At 45.3% G+C, this 13,256-nt stretch overlaps 1 protein-coding gene across 1 annotated transcript in view; it reads right to left on the reverse strand.

The window, feature by feature from the left end:
* Window positions 1–13,256, reverse strand: part of ITGAV (integrin subunit alpha V) — a 66,719-nt gene that overhangs the window by 38,559 nt on the left and 14,904 nt on the right. The window contains exons 3-4 of the mRNA XM_083495997.1: window positions 2,993–3,084; window positions 1,693–1,807 (exon numbers count right to left, since the gene is read on the reverse strand). Of these exons, the coding sequence (XP_083352123.1) occupies window positions 1,693–1,807; window positions 2,993–3,084 (207 nt within the window). The remainder of the gene's footprint in view (window positions 1–1,692; window positions 1,808–2,992; window positions 3,085–13,256) is intronic.

The raw sequence follows: 13,256 nt of genomic DNA on the forward strand, positions 1-13,256 counted from the left end.
AGTTCGGAAGTAATTTGGACCTACTGGGTTCCCCCTTTGTTTTAACAAAAACGGCTGGATATCCAAGTTTGGTGTTCCAGCTTAGCTGGAATAATAACCTTTTGTGACCTGGAAAGTCACAGGGGCTGTAGTGGATGGTTCTGCCCAAACAGGATGCAGCTTACATCCCAGCTGTTGGAGCCAAGCTACATGATCAGCAGCTCTGCATGATGTATCTGTTACTGGAACATATTGCAGGGTGCTTCCTCGTGTAAAAAACCACAACGCATATTGTACCAGTAACCTAGGCAAGGGGCTTGCTATTATTATTTTGCAAGAAAGCATCTAAACATTTATTCTCCTGATTGTAAAAACTTTCCTACCTTGCCCCAAAAACGTGGTGTTTTTTTTTGGAGGGTGGAGGAGTGGTCCTAGTACCCCTGTGGTTTGTCCTTTTCCGTACACACCAAGGTCATGACTAACCTTCAACAGAGGCTGCCATTTACAGGTTTTTGTTTTAAAAAAGATACAGTGCTGAACCACACATATAATGTCACACGTCATTTGGCCCTTAGCCTTCCCAGTCATTTGGCACAGTCCCATCGCAGTGACTCCGCATTGAAAATGAACGAGAGAATCAAGCCCAACAGATCATTGCTATCATCATATTTCCACTTCTATCTTCAGATCCCTACGAAATTTCTGCGTGCTGTGAAATTTGGAACCAGACTGAGCATTCAATTGATCTGCAGAGGATCCTATCGTCTCACAGGTTTTGTGTTTGTATGACCACGCACCCTAGTTCTAGAACCACTAATGTGACACCTTAGCATTCTCAAATACCCCCTTCCCAAGTGCCTGCCAAGGTTTCCTGCCCGTCTGATTCCCCCCCCCCCGGCTTTATTTTTTTTATAAAAAAAACCTTTTTGGTTGGTTGGTTGTGTACTTGGGGAGGGGGTAACCTGCTTTCTTTGCTTTTGTGTTGTATTTGTTTTGGAATGTGTCAGGGAACTGCCATCAGAGGCACGGGAGAAGGAGAGGGTCTCAGATTCTGCAGGGGAAGGTCCAAGCGCTAGAGGGAGACTCAGCCGGGAAGAAGGGGAAGAGAATGAGTGTAACACCAGGGATCCAGGAGAGCAACGGGACAGGGAGGTGCAGGGGCTCCAGGACTCTTCGTTTGAAGTTAGCGAGGAGAGCCCAAGCACCCTGCTGCCCACGCCCACCCTGCGCAGGAGACTCCCGCGCAGTGAGAGGCGGAGACGATTGGGCGTCAAACAACTCTTATGTTGGCAACGCTTTAAGAAATGCCCACAGACAGATTCTACGAGTGACTAAGGGCAGCCACGCAAATATGGGCTGCGTAGTCCGGAGGGTTTAACCAGGCAATCCGATGCTCAAACGGAGCAGGATTATGCACGAGTAACTCCCAACCCATTATAGAATGTGTCTAGATGTTTTTCCTGTTATTTTGTGGGAGAAGGGTTCTGATCATCGCCAGTTTTTCATTTTGTGGTGACCACAAGCGTTTCTTAGATTTCTATATATTCCCCTTGGGCCCCAAAAGGCTGGGGACTGCTGCCTTAAACCACTGTTGCAAAGATGAGGGTGTGGGTGTGTTTCTTCCACACACCTTAAAGTTGTGCTTGTAATACGACAGCACACAGAAAATAGATTCAGGGCTGTAATTGCAATAGCAAGACATTCTCCACATACTTGACCTGCAGGGAGCGTATTCAAAAGCTTTGGACCCGTCATGAAGATAACATGTTCCCACAGGTTCCCTCTCTGCTTTCTGTTCTGTTCTCCAGTGGTACAATGGGGCACAAGCCTGCAGGGGAAGCAAAATGGCAGCATTTAGAAAGCTCTTTTTAAAAGTCCACCATTATACACGGTGCAGTGAGAGGCTGAGAATCAACGGGGGGAAATGCTTTTGAAAAGGGAACAAATGATGCTTGCCTCAGCCAACCATAGAGAGGGGAACGTCTGCCTTGTCTGCAGCTTAAGCAAAGTCACTCAGTCTGGTGAAGGCAAATGAGGTGCTTCGCAAAGTGATTTGGCTGAAGTTTCGCAAAAAAATAACAAGAAGGGAAGGAAAAGAAACGACGCAAGCAAAAACTTCCTCAAGTCAGCTAACTTTCAGGGTGCCCTAGCCGTTAATTTCCTGGCACCACCCAAGCACCAAGGCTGTGTCAGCATCTGCCTCAGCCTGTAGCTCAGTTAAACAACTGCTGCATGGATGTGCTCAAATGATCCAAGCAAACACCTGAAGAAATGGGTGCTCATTGACTGTGCAGTAAGGTGCTGGACAGCTGGAGGAACTCTGTCTATCTAAAGGCCAAGGAGTGCACAAAGGTCTGTCAAACTATGGTACCCTACATATATTGTTGGACTCCAACTCCCATCAGCCCAAGACACCACCGTCAATGGTTAGGGATACTGGGATCTGGAGTCTAGCAACACCTGGAGAGCACGTCGACTGTCTCTGTACTATAACATAGCCAAAAAATGTTGGGGCCTTTGAATTCCTCCAAACCTGTTGATGTTGCCCTCTTTATGTGCGAATGGTGCTGTTTTGGCTGTGTAAAAACGGGCACTCACAGAGTTCACCGTTAGTATATACAGATGCAGCACAGCAACAAAATGCTGCAGTGTGGAGTGCTTCTGTTGAGGGCTCCAGCTACTCCATGCCATCTCTCTGAGAACACCCTGCTTTCCACCACCACAAACAAATAGCGAGTCTGCCTTTTTTAGGCCCACTGAGCATCCCAAGTCTCTGTTGGGCTGTCTGGGTCCCCTACTCCCCCAGTTCTTTAATTTCTCTATTGATGTCTACGGACATCTTCTCCATTTGAATCAGGAAGTGACCTATCAGACACAATCTTCTCCCACCTACTTAATTAAAAGGTTGCCTCCCCTCAGTCTCTCAACATCCCATGGGACAGTTTGAGTGGATTGACTCATAAATAGATATGATGATAACGGCATGCAATAAACACTGAAAACGAAGGCTTACCAAAATTTTGTCATCTTTCGATCTCACCGATGCGCCAAACCATTGATGGGACTTGAATTCCAGAGGATCGTTTTTTGCAAAATCTCTGTTGCCTAGAAGACAAACAACCCCGTCATGGAGCTATGAAAATGACATTTCAGTGTTGCAACATCTGAACACTTCTCCTGGTATGCCCCACAGAGGACCTTAAGGTACATGAATAACCATAGTTTAGAGGTCCCGGGCCCTAAGGAAGTCATACTATCCTCCACCAAGGCCAGGGCCTTCTCAGTGATGGCTCTGACCTGGTGGAATGCTCTGTCCCATGAGACTAGGGCCCTTCAGGATTTAAGCTCCTTCTGCCAGGCCTATAAGACAGAGCTATTCTGCCTGGCCTTTAATTTGAATTCAGCCTGATCTTTTATTTCCCTTCTCTTCCCTCCCCCTCCCCTTTATGAAGATTACCCACTCTGAGACCCCACAGCTAATTCTCCCCTGGCCTCCTCGCTGGCCCAGGTAGGACTAATTCAGCCAGCTAGCCCTGGTGACTATCTAATGCCTATTGGATGGATTTCCCCCAAATTGATTTTTGAACTATGAATTTTATTGTTATTCATGCTTTTATACTGTATTTTATGCTGCTTCTATGCTGTATTACAAATAAGTGTTTTAAATTTGTTGTTAGCCGCCCTGAGCCTGGTTTTCTGAACCGGGAAGGGTGGGGTATAAAAAAACACCATTATTATTATTTGTTACCGAGTGCTATAATGTCTGAAGCGGGCTTGTCCCTTGCACTGAGTTACACATCATGTATCCATGCATTACTTTTTTTATTGTTTACAAGATTAGTTTTCACACTCCGTTAACAGCCGTCCCAGTAGATCTAAAATCATAATTAACAAAAAGGATCCACAGCAATAACACCCAGCAAAGCCCTGACCCAATAAGTGCATCTTCAGCTGTCACGGAAAGTTCGTTAATGTTGGTGCCGTCCATATCAAAGAGAGCTTTCCCCTTACTTATTACACTGCCCTTGATGTCTTACAATGCACTGAATAGGTTCCACTGAAAAACAGGAGCCCAAGCCATATCCACACCGCACATTTAAAGCACATGGCTTCCCCCAAAGAATCCTGGGAACTGTAGTTTGTCAAAGGTGCTGGGAATTTTAGCATTGCAAGAGCTAAACTACAGTTCCCAAGATTCTCTGGGGGAAGCCACGACTGTTAAAGTGGTACCCATGTTTTTTAAATGTATGGTGCGCATGTGACCCTATGCAAGCATTCTGCTTATGTGTTGATTAAACACATGAGAGGGAACAGCAAGAGTGCTGGGTCTCCACCCCGTCTTCCACAAGTTGCAGAGCAAATCTATGCAGTTCAGAATTTCCTGCACTTACAGAGGCTCTCTGTGTGCTTTAGAATCTAGAGGTCTAAACTGTGCAGTTCACCCTCCAGCTTGTGAAAGGCAATGGGAATGGCTGCCAGGTGTGGTGGAGGTGGCAGAGCTTAGTGTGCTTATTCACATGTGTGAAGAAGGGCTACTCCACCTGAAGCATTTGCAAAACTGTTTGAAGTTCTCCTATCTGTGGTGTTTGAGTTGGCTCATTCGCACACCAAGGAAGCATGCATTCATCAAAAGTGATAATGTTGCCCATTGTTAGCCTACTAGATTACAAAGACCTGAATCACCTATTGAAAAAACACGGTATCTGTTAAAAGACTTGCATCTTCTTAAAGACAGAGTGGCACCTTAGAAGCTGTGCCTAGCTGTCTGGGACCAGTGATAATGGACAAGGTCTCCATGAGATGAGGATATGGCTCCAGTCTAAAGGTCCTCATTATCTTGGTGGAAGTGACCCTCATAACTTGATCATCATGCTGGGAACTTAGGAAGATGCCTTATAATAGATCAGACTATTTGGTCATCTACACCAGTGTTCCCAAACTTGGGTCTCCAGCTGTTTTTGGACTACAACTCCCATAATCCCTAGCAAGCAAGACCAGTGGTCAAGAATGATGGAAATTATAGTCTGAAAACAGCTGGAGGCCCAAGTTTAGGACACACTTATCTACACCAATACTGTTTACTCTCATGCAAATGTCTCTTGAAGGAAGGGATGGGGAACTTTCAGGTGGTACTAGACTCCAGCTTCCACCAGGACGAAACAGCATGGCCAATGGTCAAGGATGATGGGAGTTACAATCCCATCTGGAGGGTACCAGGTTCCCCATCCCTTAGGGAACCCTCTAGGGTCTCTGGCAGAGGTATTTCACATCACATACTACCTCATTCTTTTAACAGGAGATGCCAGGGGTTGAATTTGGCAAACAAAGCATGTGCTGTGCTACCACTGAACCATGGTTTCACCCCCAAAGGGAGTGCGTTCTCATAACAGCCCAACCAGAATCTACCCAGTTCAGGAGACAGATTGTGAAACCTTTCTTCCAACTTTCCCTAGTCGCTGCTGAAGGATGATAAATGGCTCAGGCAGGGGTTAACGATCACCACTTTTCCCAATGAAAAGGAATAAATATAGGACCTTGTTAGGCCTGTTGAACTCTGCATTCACAGTATCTTTTGAATACATCAAGAGGGCCAATAAATATTTCCAGAACCTGCACCCTACCCCCAGGCTTGGCCAACAAGGCAGATGTCTGTGTGACTCACCAGCTACATCAGCTTAAATTTTTGTAATCTATCTCAAAAGATTAGCTTTTGACTAACAACACTGCACTTCCCACCCTGCTCTATGTCACCCACCAGGGTGACCAAGTCAATTTTTGTCCCCAAACCATTCTGAAGCCAAGACTGCCTGGAGTTGAGAAGATCTCACCTGCTCCAAAGCCTTGTTGACAAATTCTGGCACTGTTTCATTAGCTAAGCTGTGTTCACATTTCTCTGGACCCAAACCACATAATATTCTGTGGGATATTCTCAAAGAATAGGGCTGCAGTATTGCATCTGTCCATGAAGATGGCCTTGCCAGAATACAACCCAAAGCAAGGCCATCTTCAAAGGTTATGCAAGCACCGCTTATCATGGTTCTCACGAAAACAAGAGAGCCATGATTAAGAATGATCCTCTCTTCTACGAGTCAGCAGCTCCACAGTAATTCAGCTCAACTGCTGGCGACTAATCTAAACTCCTTTGTATGCTATCCACCTTGTAAGGAAATCTCTGCCTCTTTAGGCATATTATTGCTTCCTGTCCGGGAAATCCTGGAGAGAAAGGTTTCCGTCTTTGCTGGCAAGCCGAAACAAATAACAGCTGGTTTAAAATCTTAGTAGGATTTTATAACCATGCAGCAAAGGGATGGGTGAAGATCTACCACTTTACATTCCACACCGTCATGTGTACAAAATCTCTAGCAGGGAGCTATTGAGGGTCTTTACAGACAAGAAGCAAAGCTCTCCATCTAATCATAAGGTGATTCGTTTTTAATGCAGGAAGTTTAATTATAAGGTTGCAGAACTGGCTGTAGAAGATGCTAGAAGAAGAGTTTGGATTTGATATCCCGCTTTATCACTACCCGAAGGAGTCTCAAAGCGGCTAACATTCTCCTTTCCCTTCTTCCCCCACAACAAACACTCTGTGAGGTGAGTGGGGCTGAGAGACTTCAGAGAAGTGTGACTAGCCCAAGGTCACCCAGCAGCTGCATGTGGAGGAGTGGAGACGCGAACCCGGTTCCCCAGATTACGAGTCTACCACTCTTAACCCCTACACCACAAAGATGTTGTAGTTCTTACAACACAATTCAGAAGTAAGGAAGGAAGTCCCTGGACATAATGCTCAGTGGGGCTAATTTCTAGGATAAGTGTGTACAGGTTTGCAGCCTCAATTTGTTAAACTGGAAGCGCAATTGACTGGTCTGAATAGCCATCGCCAGATTTTCAGTTATTAGTCCCTTCTAGATGCATTGCCTTGATTGCACTTGTTTTAATTTGCCTTGGTATGCAATATTGTGATACACAATACAGCTTTGGCGGCCAGCTATATAAGGTGGGGGGAAATGAAACAGAATAAAATAACTCGAAAGGTGGCATTTCTTCACAAGTGCATTATGGACTTATCATTCTCCTATTCTTGATATAATATTATAGGAGCCTGCTACTTTACAAACTGTACACTAATTGATATGTGTGTGCATGTGTGTGCGCATGCGTGCAAAATTAAGTAAAAATGTGTGATAAACTGGAGCATACTGAGGTATATGCTATGGTCGGTGCACATAATGAGCTCCATGAGGCTTCTGTGCTTTTTCTGGACAGAAGCACTTAAAATAGCCCATACTGTACTTAGTATTTCAAGAACGATTTTTCACTCGCTTCCGAACTTAAGATCTAATGTTTCAGTGCAAGCAAGCAAACAAAACAAGACCAGACAAAACAAAAACAAGTACCTAAGACCAGAAGGTGCAACTGAAATTTGCTAGAATCTTGGCATAAATGTGAGAGTACATTGCAATAGTTTCCAAATTTTCTGCCTGCAGGTGATTTTTTTTTTTTAACACTAGCCTCTTTGCTGAGGAATCTTAAGTCACACAGCGCCTGAGGAAGATTCTTGAACATGTCCTGGGCTGCACATTCAGTTTATGCATAGCTCTGGTTAGGTCAGGGCTTAGGGCTTCCTTTCCCCAGTGTGGACTGATGCTTCAGCTGAGATTCCTGCGTTTGCAGGGGGTTGGACTAAATGACCCTTGGGGTCCCCTCCAACTATACAAGTCTATGATTCTATGCCTTACTCTATACCGTATTGCTTTCTGGCTGGAGATTTCATTGTTACATACTCTTCATACTCCCTTCTGGCTCTATATTGGAGAGAAAGATCAGCCTTAGTTTGGGGAAGTTTGTCTGACTCACTTCCCAGCTGAGAAACTCTGGTTTCCCTGGGAGAGTTTGAAAACCAACACCTCTATTGGAAGCAAGCCTGATGATTGAAGAGCAAGAAAAAAGGTGCTTCTTCAAAAGCATCTCTTCAGCTAATGGAAAGGCAAGACATGACCTGTTCCTCAAGGCAGTATGTTTCATCTGCTTTTTCAGACAGTGGCGGGGAGTGGCCTGCATCACAGCCGCCGCTTTAGCTCCTTGCTTGGGGTGCTTCAAACGCCAATACTTCCAGAGCACATTGTTGTTCTTAATTAGTCACGATTATTTATGGAATTTATAACCCAGTCTCCAAACACAAAGTAGCACCCAAATAGTTTATTGAAATACTCAGCAGTAAAAATCATAAATCCAGTAAGAGTGTTAAACAGCAACCCATCAGCAGAGGAAACCAAATCTTAAAATCTGCCTTAGGCCTGAAGGAAGAAATATTAACCTGATGTCTAGAAACAGGTAACAGGGTGTGTGGCTGTATCTGCAGCGGGAGTTTCACATCCTGGGGGCCAGTACAGCAAAGGCCCTGTTCTATGCTCCCACACAAAAAGTTTCTCTCCCCAAAGTGTCACCTTGGTAACAACCACACACAAGTGAGCCTGTTGGGAGCAGGCAGCAAAAAGGGGCAAGGCTGCTGCAGTTGCCTCACCAAGATCTTCTCTCAGCCCCGGGCCCCTTAAAGCGGTTGGGCAAATGCTAACATGTTGGGCACCTCACTGCTTAGTAACTTTCACAAGGGGAAATAATGGCAGCCAGCCTGGTGCCCTCCAGATGCTGTTGCCCTACAACTCCCAGTGGCTATGCTAGCTGGGGCTGATGGGAGTTGCAGTTCAGCAATAGGGGACCCCTGGAAACAAGGGTCATTCAGCCCCACCTAGTCCAATAATCTTTTCTCACAGTGGCCAACCATAGCTGTAAACTTCCCCCTTTTTTAAAGGAAAATTCCCTTATTCCGAATAGGATCCCTTGCAAGAAAAGGGAAAAGTTGACAGCTATTTCGCCAACTAGCTGCCTAGGGGAAGCCTGCAAGCAGGCCCTGGGAGCAACAGCGCTCTGCAAGATGTGACCCGGCATTTCTCTTCCCTTCAGATACATCAAAAATGCATAAACTGAACCAGAGTCCCTGGTTGGCTAGGAAATCTAAGAAGGAGTGGACTGCATGGGGTGGGAAGCCTAGCCAGAAGTCGCAGATTTATTGCATCTCGAGAGGGATCATTTATTTGCAGAGATGCTTCGTCTGCTTTTGTGCCAAGAAAAGACGTCTTGTGATGTTGCTGCCTCCTTCTCAGTTTGTTTAGAGGCCTTCCAATGTTAATATCTCCAGAGCGCATTGTTTAGCACAGCAGTCGTTGCAACATACACAATATAAATGAAAGCAAATGCTAGTCTTTGGAGGGCAGGGGGTGGAGGGAGGCGGAAGGCCTGTGGGTTGGCTGATCCATGTCTTTAAACACGATTCAGCCTAAATCCGGTGTAAAGTGTGGGATGGTGTGCAATTTAAAGAGCAAAAGAGGTGAGCAGGTAAGGAATGCCAAATCTCTCCACCCACCAACCAAGCTCACCCCTGCAGTTTACCTCCCAAGAACATTTTCTCTCTCTCCTAGAGGGCTCTAATAGTGGAAGCAAATATAACTAAATAAAAAGCAGCTGAGGGAGAGACTTCTGGAGCAGGGGAAGATACAACACCACCATCAAGAGCGCCATAGGAAGCTGCCTTATACAGAGTCGGTCCATTGGACTACATAGCTCAGTGCTGCTTACATTGACGGGCAGGGGATCCCCAGGGTTTCAGATGGGGTATTTCCCTAGCCTTACCTGGAGAGGCCAGGGATTGAATCTGAAACCTTCTGCGTGGAATCAGATGCCCTACCTTTCAACTCAACCCCTCCACTTTGCACTGTCTCTGTCAGATTCACTTTTACACTTTGCACTGTCTCTGTCAGATTCACTTTTACAGAAATAGGCCTGCCACCCTCACATGCACTCAGCCTTCATTTAAATATGCATTCAGATGGCAAAAGCCCTTACATGCTGGCGCACCCTCCAAGTATCTGTATTTTCCGGGGACAGTCCCAGATTTACAGAAGCTTTTCCTGGTTTCTGATTTGATCCCGGAATGTCTCACTTTTCCTTAGGACGTCCCTATTTTCCATCAGAGAAATGTTGGAGGGTATGAAGTTATGCAACAACTGAGCCAAGGAGATAGGTAACTATACGACCTTTAGAAGACACCTGAAGGCAGCCCTGTATAGGGAAGCTTTTTTTTTTTTAATGCTTTATGTTTGATTATGTGTTTATATATGTTGGAAGCCACCTAGAGTGGTTGGGGCAACCCAGTCAGATGGGCGGGGTATTATTATTATTATTATTATTATTATTATTATTATTATTATTATTATTATTATTATTATCATCCCTATTTTCATCAGATAAATATTGGAGGGTGTGTGTGCTGAAAGAGCAGACAGGACCTCCCCCCCTTTTGCCATGCTGATCACATCAGGTTTCTGCCCATTTGTGCAGGATGGAGGAAGGCGAATATGGTGCTCATCCAACGAGGAGGATACCTGCACAATATGCAACATGACATGCATTGTGGAGGGGAGAGAGCATGCTTGCTCCTCAATCTGTGAGGATATATTGTTGCACCAGGATAAATATATGAACCCGGCCTTCAGGATTTCCCGCTGGGCTGCACGGAACATGTCCGAGAACCGACAAGACAGTCACAAGCATTGGTTTGCTGTGTAGGCATGTTCACAATAACACTGGCCATGCAGTCAAGGCTGCCCCAGGCTTTGCCACTGCTGTAGCACCAACCACATTTCAACTGGCCCTCGCTGGAAATGCACAGCTCCTGCTTTGGGCAGCAAAGAACTGCTTCTTCCTCCAGAAATCTTTTAAAACACAAATAAATCATTCTATCTTGGCTAGTACGAGCAAGGCATTTTATCCTCCCATCTAGTTATGACTTGAGTAAACACAGTTTAAAACTATCCGAGCAGGAATCTCCTTAACCGTGAGCACAATGACTCATGCCAGGAATTGCACGCTGTGGTGGAAAAGAGGCAGAGCTTATTTCCTTGCAGCTTTGCATGAGGTGTACTGGATTTAACAAGGGCCCCATAAGAAATTAAGCGCATAGGTATACATTGCAACTTGCTTGAACCAAAATGAAGCCCAGGTGTTTTTCAACCAAATGTTCAACCTGCGCCATGGTGCAAGGCATCAAAACTCTCTTATCTGAAGCCATACTATTGATTCATCTAGCTCAGTATTGGTTTACACTGGCTGGCAGCAGATCTCCAAGGTTTCAGGCTGGGGGCTCTCCCAGCCCAACTTGTCAGTGATCGAATGTGGGGCCTTCTGTATACGAAGCAGATGGCCTACCACTGAGCCCCAGCCCTTCCCATGCCCAACAGTGTTTTCTTTTTACTTGCACCACTATCAGTTTGTGAGATTACACTTTGGGGCTCCAATGTGAATGAGGAAGACGAGGAAATAAGGAAGTTGAAGCAAAAAAGGGCATCTTGACTGGGTCAGGTCAATGACCTGCCTCAGCCCCGCATCCTACTTCTGACAGTGATCTGCTCCAGACACTTCTGAAGGGTGTAAGGAAAGAAAGCACAAAAGTGCTTACTTGGCAACATAATTGTGACACCCAGGAGACATACCATAAAGTTTTTGTTTCTCGAATTCCCGCAACTTAAAAATGTTTTTTTAAAACCAAACAAACAGAAAATTCAGAAGGCATACAGATGTATGCCATCTGTAGTCATTTACATTGTACTACTTTTGTTACATCAACTTCGTTGGACTGGTCATGTGGTTCGGATGCCTGATTATCATCTTCCAAAGCAACTACTCTATTCCCAATTTAAGAATGGAAAGCAAAATACTTGTGGACAGCAAAGGAGGTTTAAAGATGCTCTCAAGGCAAATCTATTTTTAAAAATGCAGTATAAGCACAGATAATTGGGAAACATTGGCCTGCGAGGACTCCAACTGAAGAACAGCCTCTACCAAAGGTGTCACAGGCTTTGAAGAAGCACAAACTCAGGATGAAAGGGAGAAACAAGCTAAGAGGAAGGCACATTTGGCAAATCCTCATCATAATAAAATCCTGCCCAGAAACCTATGTCTCCACTGTGGAAGGATGTGTGGATCCAGAATTGGCCTCCACAGTCACTTACGGACTCACTGTTAAGACTGTGTTCATAGAAGACAATCTTACTCAGCTATGAGTGATCGCCAAAGAATAAAGAAGAAGGCTATCTTCATGAAATTTCCTCTTTATCTTAACACCCACCCGCACACCCAAAGCACATGATCAGAGGTTGGGATTGGTTTGCCCAAGATATTTCTCATGGGTGTGCCACTTTACATATCCAGTGGCGCTGTGGGTTAAACCACAGAGCCTAGGACTTGCCGATCAGAAGGTCGGCGGTTCGAATCCCCGCGACGGGGTGAGCTCCCGTTGCTCGGTCCCTGCTCCTGCCAAACTAGCAGTTCGAAAGCACGTCAAAGTGTAAGTAGATAAATAAGTACCGCTCCAGCGGGAAGGTAAACAGCGTTTCCGTGTGCTGCTCCGGTTCGCCAGAAGCCACATGACCCAGAAGCTGTACGCCACCGGCTCCCTCGGCCAATAAAGTGAGATGAGCGCCGCAATCCCAGAGTCGTCCACGACTGGACCTAATGGTCAGAGGTCCCTTTACCTACCATTTTGTGTCTCAGTTGTCCTAGCTATATTAGATCCTTTCAGAGGTGCCACCTTCTCCAGAGGATTGAGGGGGCCCAACATGACTTCCTGACATCGCACACAGGGCCCTCTGAACACTGAGGAGTCCGAGCCTCCTCAAAATTTTTTTTTTTTTTTAAAAATTGGAAGAGTCCCCACAGTGCATCAGCTGCCAGGAGCAAGCACCCTTGGATCCTTTGTTAATTCTTCTACAAGGTGCTCTGTCTCTTTCACCTGGGTTCAAATCCCTACTCAGCCATGAAGCCTGCTGGACGACTTTCAGCCAGCCACAGTCTCTCAGGCTAACCTACATCCCAGGGTTGTTGTTAAGATAAAATGGAGTGGGTTAGAACCCATATATGCCACTTTGAGCTCCTTGGAGGAAAGTTGGAATATAAATATAATAGTAATAAATACAGGATCTTTGGCTTGCTCCCTCTATACTTTGTCCTTGTGTGTATTGCCTGTAGTTTCATAATAGCTTCAAAAACAGCTTTTTAAACAGCTTCAGTGAAAGGTTTTGTCATATACACACTGAAAATCAACATATATTAAACCATGTATCAGTTGCAACACTTTCAAAATAGGCTGGGAGTTTTGCAAGAAGCACGCTCCTTGCACAAATGTCATATCCTGTTTCACCATGTGTTGAAAAGCTTTGATCTGA

This window comes from Podarcis liolepis, assembly GCF_965112155.1.
Source record: "Podarcis liolepis genome assembly, chromosome: 1".
In the NCBI taxonomy this organism is placed as follows: Eukaryota; Metazoa; Chordata; class Lepidosauria; order Squamata; family Lacertidae; genus Podarcis; species Podarcis liolepis.